A 7394-nucleotide genomic window follows, 5' to 3' on the forward strand; every position below is an offset into this window, starting at 1 on the left:
GTGTGTGTGTGTGTGTGTGTGTGTGTGTGTGAGTCAGACTGCACTCACTCTGCAGCTTGTCCAGTAGCTTCGTTCGGGATGCCGTGCCTTTCCCTTCCCACTCTGCTTTGGCTCGTAGGTCCTCTGCATGACTGCACATCAGGTACCTTCAACACATGGTGACAGCTTCTCAGCTACAGTCACTCACACCTGCTTTACTGAGCTCACACACATCTGTCACTGTCAGTGTATTTATCTGTGTCTGTTCTGTCAGGAACGTCCTCCTCCTTCACAGCTACCGAGTCAGAAACAAGCAAGACAATGATCGATTCTCAGTACTGGACCAGCACCAGGGTCACATGACACATGTAACACCATCAGTATATCTGCTCAGTATGAACCTGGAATGAATCCTCTTTCCAGCATTAAAGTGAGGAAGAGGAAAATCGACCAATCATCATCTTACAAGCTCTGCTCTGCTGCTGTTTGATGATGTTGGTCAGTTTGATCCGAGGCTCACAGCTACAGGCCACAGTGTTGTGTTCAGGAATATTATGAGGTGGTTTTGCAAAGCGACTGGGACATTTCCTTTAGCTTCACCCCCAGGCTGGAGAGACTGAAGCTCAAACACTGTCACACTGTGGGGCAGGATGAACACTGCAGCCCCTGATGTTCCCTGTGCTGCAGACAAAGTTGAGTCAGGATCAGTGGATGCACCAACGGAGCGTTCTCACTGGTCAGAGTGAATAAAGCCTTACTGGGGAGTCTTTATCTAAAGCAGGACGTCAGCATCATGTAAACACTACTGAAGCATCTGTTCCTGCTGCCCAGCTGTCTCCGTCCTCAGCAGCAGCGAGAGGACAAACTGACTCCACCTGGCTGAGGAGCATCAGAAACAGTGTTACAGAGGGCACTTTTATCACAACTCTTAATGGGCAGTAGAATGATTATAGTGACCTGACTGATCATTACTGAAACCATTAATAAGGGAGTAAACAAACACACAGCTGGAGATTTGCCTTTGGAGACGATGTTTCACTAAACAGAGAATTTATGCTGATTCTATTAAGGATGCCACAATCGCGTTTATTTGCTGCCGATATCTATGAGTGAGATACCGATCATCTTTGGCATGCATTGCAGATGGTCAAATGTCAAATCAGCCTCACACGCTTTGTAAAAGTTCCACACGTGTTTTGGTGGTCTGTCGCGGCGGCACAGTGAACAAGGTGGGAGGCGGGACTACACTACACAGCACACAGTTCTTCTCCCAGCCGCAGACACCAGAGTATGAACCACAGGTGATCGGTTTAAAGGTGAATGGTGACTAAAGCCATTAATTCTGATCTACCGATCACGTGTTTTTAAAGAAAATCAGCCAATAATAATTGGCAGACGATCAATCGGGGCATTCCTAAATTTTATGTTTGTGGCAAAAACAAATGTGCATCCTGAGGTGTGGAGCTTCAGATGCATGAGTGTTTGAGTCTGTGTTGATTGTGATGTTTGACAAAGTGGAAGCTGGATGAGATGGAAAGGTGACGGACATCAGAGACACTGCCTGTGTGGACTGTCTCTCTTGTCATTTCAGGGGGTTCTCCACTCCGACACTGAAGACCTCATTATGATCACATTTTGATGCTGTTTAAACCAGAAGTGAAGTGAAGTCAGTGAAGTCAGCAGAATCCTTCCTGCTCCACCCCTGAGCGACCTGACAGGTTCTACTGCTACATGGACATGATAACTCATAACTCAGTTCTCCACAGTCTGACCCTGCTCCTCTGTCTGTCTGCTGGTGAACTGACCCGCTCAGGATGTGGATCCGCTCCGTGTTGTACTTGAGGGGGGTGAGCTCGGCTCTGAGGACCTGCAGGGCCTCCAGGACCTTCCCATCCTCCAGGTACTCCAGATACTTCTGCTGCAGCAGGAGGAACTTCATCCTCTGATGAGGGGGGACAAGGACGGGAGAGGACAAGAGAGGACGGGAGACGACGGGAGAGGACAGGAGAGGACGGGAGAGGACAAGAGAGGACGGGAGAGGACGGGAGAGGACAAGAGAGGAGGGGAGAGGACGGGAGAGGACGGGAGAGGACAGGAGAGGACGGTAGAGGACAGGAGAGGACGGGGGAGGACAAGAGAGGACGGGAGAGGAAAGCGGTCATCACGATATCTGCAGGCCGTTCTGCTACATTTACTCACACCACATCAAACTCTAATACTTCATTACCAACACACTGAAATGACTGTTTCTGTACATTTGTTCCACATTTATAAAGAGTCCATCAGTCTATTAACTCGAGTGTAGAACCTGGTCTTCACACTTATATCAGCTGGTTTCACTCAAACAGTCAAACACTGTTTATGTGATATTTAAACACATTTTCATCCTTTCTGTCCATCATTGTCTGTCCGGTCTGTGTGAAGTGGAATGTGAATTATCTGTTGTTGTGATGGACTGTCAATCACACAGTAACTGCTTGTCTCCTCTGACAGAGGCTTAAAATAAAAACAGACTTTGGACGAAAACAACCTGCAGTTAACTGTGAGAAGAAGCTGTGTGAAGGGGATCACCTCACAGTTATATTAGAGAGACCAGGGCTGGATTACAACCAGGCAACATGGACAACAGACCTCTAATCAAGAGGACCCTGAGTACAAGTAAAAAAAAGTCAAACGTTTGGAGGTTCATGGAAGGTTACTGGGGGCCAGCAGTTCATTTGTGGCCCAGAGCCGGTGAGTGTACAGACACTCTGAGAGCAGCCTCTGTGTTCAGGTTCAAGCTTTGTGTTGTGTGTATGTGCTGCAGTATTGTGTGTACAGGCTGAACACACTAAAAAGCAGCACATCCAGAATGAACCAGTGATCACTGGGGCAGTGTGAGTCTCAGACCACTGAGCACCAGAAACAGGATTTGCACAGTCTTAGTGTGCTCTGTGTGTTTTGTTCTCACTGCTGAGGACAGGATTTAAGGCTACGTCCACATCACAGCGTTTTCATTTTAAAACACAGTAGTGTGTCATTTTAAGCAGGAAGCATTTCGTCTTCACTGCAGCTGATTAGCCGCAAAAAAATACAACATAAAATACAGCTGCAGTGTTAAAATGCAGAACAATAGCTGCTAGTAAAGACAACAAGGTCAGTAACACTTGTATTTCATTATCCATGATGTATTCACCACTGGTAGTCGAGGCTGATGAGACCCAATCAGGGAGTGACAGTGGGTGTCTACGCCATCGTTTCCAAAGGTCTCTGTTTTCATCTGTCCAGACAACAACACCAACCCTAGAGTCTTCTAACTAAAACAGACCCAACAGCGTTTCCACAAATCTCCGGAGCAGTGTGAACAGGAGGAAGAAACGTAGGAAAAGGGATGCGTTTTAAAACAAAAACATAGTAGTGTGGATGTAGCCAAAGTCAGGTTATGTTTTCCTGTGGTTTCTGTGGAACTGATGGTTTCCCTGTTTTCTTCTGTGGTGCTGACGCATGTTTGAAGCTCTAACTACAGCTGGTCTCTTCTATTTTGTCCCTGTATTCACATGATGAGACAAAACAGTGTGTAAGTGGACTGAGGACTGCTGGGCTTGTCACTTACCACTATAGCACTTGGAGAGTGCATCAGTGCCTTCAGCTCGTTCAGATCACTCTCAGCCTGAGTGAAGAGAGGGGAAAGGTGTGAGATCAGCTTTACTGGGTCAGACAGTTCAAGCACAGAAACAATCTTTTTTTGTACAATAAATCCATATTACTTCCTGTACTTGTCTAAATGCGGAGAACAGGTTACTGTTATGGATATGCATTGCAGATAACTCAGCTGCACCTTGTCCCACTCTCCTTCCATGACGTGGTTGCGGAATTTGGTGGCAGAGGGGTGCTCCAGTCTGCAGCCAGACTCCTGCATCAGGAGGTCCACCGTCTGACTGTGAGCAGTGTACACATTCAATTAATATCAATTATCAATCACTCAGCACTCATAACCAAGTTCTGACATGATCTCTGTCATCATGTGAACAGCTGATAAATAACATGTGACTGTGCTGGACACTATGCAGGGAGTGTGCTGAGCCTAAGGTTTAATTTTGTATCTACTGTCTATGAGCAGACATGAATCATTGAAGAATTTGTCAATTAATTCATTATTCAATTGACAGAAAATTAATTAACAAGATTTTTTTATATATGTTTTTTTATATTGTACAGTGTTTTAAGGTTTGGGGCCTTTGATGTGCCATGTTATAGAATATACAATTAATCCGTTAATTGGATCATAGATAAGTAAATAAAAATAAATATAAATATAAACTGATGTAAAAACATTCTTCAGTTACCCCATTGGATTGATCATTACGTAACATTTAAAGCACAATATACGGTATGTATGGTTACAATAACATGAATGTGGGTCATGAGGTTCATCCTCCACATGTAAACAGAGGCGTCCTCTCCCACAGTGTCAGTTACATCAGCCCATAACAATCTCCCTTTAAAAATCCACCGTGTTTGTTTAATGTTGAAGCCACGGAGCTCGATCTGTCTGTACTGACAGTAACCTCCGCCACAGCGCTGCACGGAACAGTTGTGCGCCAGGAAGAAAAACACTTTAAACTTCACCCCTGTCAGCCGGGACTGTCTGATCCACTTAAGACCACCGTCTCAAACACCTGCGAGGCCTACAGACTCCTGACATTTAAACGTGATGTTCCCTGTCCAAAGGTCATCGTGACTGTCCCGGCTGCAGGATGGATCTCAGTGTGACACATCATCTGACAGCTGGCCGAGGACACGGTGCTTTAACCGGCCGACTTACTTGAGACCGAGGTCGTGTAGGTGTTGTCCTATCAGCCTGATGACATCCTCCTCCGACTGAGACAGACGCTTCTTCTTCTTCACGTCCGACGAGCCGCTGCTGTTGTTGGGCGCAGGCTGCGCTGACACTCCGTTGTTGTTGCTGACAGTGTTTCCATTGTTGGTGACTGACACCAGTCCGTTGGAGTGAGCTTCCCCGGTGGAGGACGACTCACCGTTCTGAGCACCGTTTCGGCAGGACAGTTCTGAATCCCGGTCCTGTCCTGCCCCGTTAGCCTGCATGTTACCGCGAGTTAAACGGGTCACACGACGTGTATTCAAACGAACGACGGGCGCAGCGGGACACTGCGGGGAAAACAACACCACCGGTACGGCCGCCGTACAGGCCCACTGACCCAGATGCAGCCCCGAACTGCCCTGTTCCCCCTGCGGCCGAGTCTCCGTGTTTGTTCCGCGGCGGTGGCCGCGACGATAACGCGGTTTTCGGCTGGGAGGACGAAGAGACGGCGGCCACAGTTATTTGGACGACCGCATTTTGTGACCCTCGGCGGTCTACGGCGCTGTCAGGTTCCGTTAAAGCCGCGGTGAAGTTGTTGGGTACAGCTTGTTATTGTTGCTCTCAGACAGCTGCAGCCCTGTTATGGACATACGCAGTGACGTCGGCGGAAATTCCTTCACGTCGGTTTGTACGCGCTACGTCACCGTTAGGGGGCAGCAGACTTCAACTGCAAGTGTTTAACTGGGGCCAAGTTATGGACATAGGCTACACTGTATACCGTATATATACGGTACCATTCAAAAGTTTGGACACACCTACCCATTTTTCTTTATTTTGACTATTTCTTTTCTACATTGTAGAACGGAAGACATTAGAACTATCAAATAAAACATATGGAATTATGTAGTGAACAAAAACATTTGAAAAACAACAACATATGTGTCATATTCTCGATTCTTCAAAGTAGCCATCATTTACCTTGATGACAGCTTTGCACAATATTAGCATTATTTTAACCAGCTTCCTGAGGTTATCACCAGGCAGGATTTTCAATTAACAGCTGTGCTTTGTCAAGAGTTAATTAGTGGAATTTGTTGCCTTCTTAATGCGTTTGAGACCATCAGTTGTGTTGTGTTATTGTAGTGTTGGTATACAGTAAACAGCCCTATTGGACAACTGCACTAATCCATATTATATAAAGAACTGCTCAGCTAAGTAATGAGAAATGACAATCCATTATTACTTTAAGACATGAAGCTCAGTCAGACCTTTTAATGTATCTTCACATGCAGTTGTAAACTGCATAAAATGCTCTGATGAAACTGGAGCTCAACATATATGAACTAATTCAAGACTGTGGGAAAACCATTCTAGGTGACGACCTCATGAAGCTGGTTGAGAGAATGACGAGCATACAAAGCTGTAAAAGCAAAAGGAGGCTACTTTGGAGAATCTAAAATATGAAACATTTTGCTTTTTTTTTGTTCACTACATATTTTCATAGTTGTGATAAATCAGCATTGTTTTACAGTGTAGGAAATAAGAAAAATAAAGAAAAACCGCTGAATTAGAAGTTGTGTCCAAATTTTTGACTGATACTATTTGACATACTGATTAGGGACAATCTAGTGATACTTTTCACCAATTTTCATGTCTGGGTTCAAGTTGAAGGTACGATCACACAAAACTCAAAGAGGTACTGTTGGTTACCTTGGATCATTTCTGCCATATTGGATTTTATGTAAGTGTTTTTTCATTATTCCTTGGACAAATATTATTCAATCATCACTAAAATGGGCACAGATGATCTTCAGATTAAGCCTCAAAAAAGATTTCATCTTGGATTTTATCAAAAACTGTGGTAAACATAATAATGAGAAGAAACAAACATGGCTTAACTGAACTTTTATTAAAGGCAGCGTCAAGGATATTTTAATCTAAATATATAGCAGACAGGTCTAAAAAGGTCTGGACAAAAGTGCATGCTGGGAGGAGCATGAGGTAGGAACAACATCTTGTACTTCATGAGCAGGACTCTGTCTTCTTCAAAAATCCCTTCAATGCAGGGCTGAATATTGCACTTGGCCATATTGCAATTTCAATAATACTTCAACAAATAGTTCAGCCCTACTTCAAAACATTTACAGTAGAAACAGTGTAGTGCAAGTGTCCTTCTTAACAGTTCACATGACACAAACAACTAAATTTTCACAGTCACGTGGTACAGTCACATCTCAGGAAGGTGCAGTATGGAGCAGAGGGGTGTGGGTCAGGACTTCCCCATTCTGATTTGACACTGATTCATCTACAGGTCCTTGACATATGATTTCCCTGCACACAAAATGAAACAAAATTCAATCAAAACCATCTCTAATTTATTTTTCTTCAGCATAAAGCACAACTTCTGCAGAGACACCATCACAGCGATCATGATTCCTTCATCTGATTTGGTCATGTTTTATATTTAATTCTCGTTTCATTAAATGATTTCGTCTGACACTCATACTTTGAATGAGATCATCTTTTTAACTGACAGCAGTTCTTTTCAAACTAGAGTTTAACAGAGGGGAAAATTTTTTATTGACTCATTAATTAAATAAAATGACAATGTGTT

General features: G+C 44.3%; 1 protein-coding gene across 1 annotated transcript in view; it reads right to left on the bottom strand.

Moving 5' to 3' along the window:
* wdr26a (WD repeat domain 26a) overlaps window positions 1-5444 on the bottom strand; it is a 16236-nt gene extending 10792 nt beyond the window's left edge. Inside the window, exons 1-5 of the mRNA XM_023418632.2 lie at window positions 4784-5444; window positions 3797-3896; window positions 3572-3628; window positions 1785-1921; window positions 49-146 (exon numbers count right to left, since the gene is read on the bottom strand). Of these exons, the coding sequence (XP_023274400.1) occupies window positions 49-146; window positions 1785-1921; window positions 3572-3628; window positions 3797-3896; window positions 4784-5064 (673 nt within the window). The 5' untranslated portion in view covers window positions 5065-5444. The remainder of the gene's footprint in view (window positions 1-48; window positions 147-1784; window positions 1922-3571; window positions 3629-3796; window positions 3897-4783) is intronic.
* Between the last annotated feature and the right edge of the window lie 1950 nt (window positions 5445-7394).

Source organism: Seriola lalandi, unplaced genomic scaffold, assembly GCF_002814215.2.
Source record: "Seriola lalandi dorsalis isolate HSWRI2012SDOR001 ecotype SW California unplaced genomic scaffold, Sedor1 jcf7180002054583, whole genome shotgun sequence".
NCBI lineage: Eukaryota > Metazoa > Chordata > Actinopteri > Carangiformes > Carangidae > Seriola > Seriola lalandi.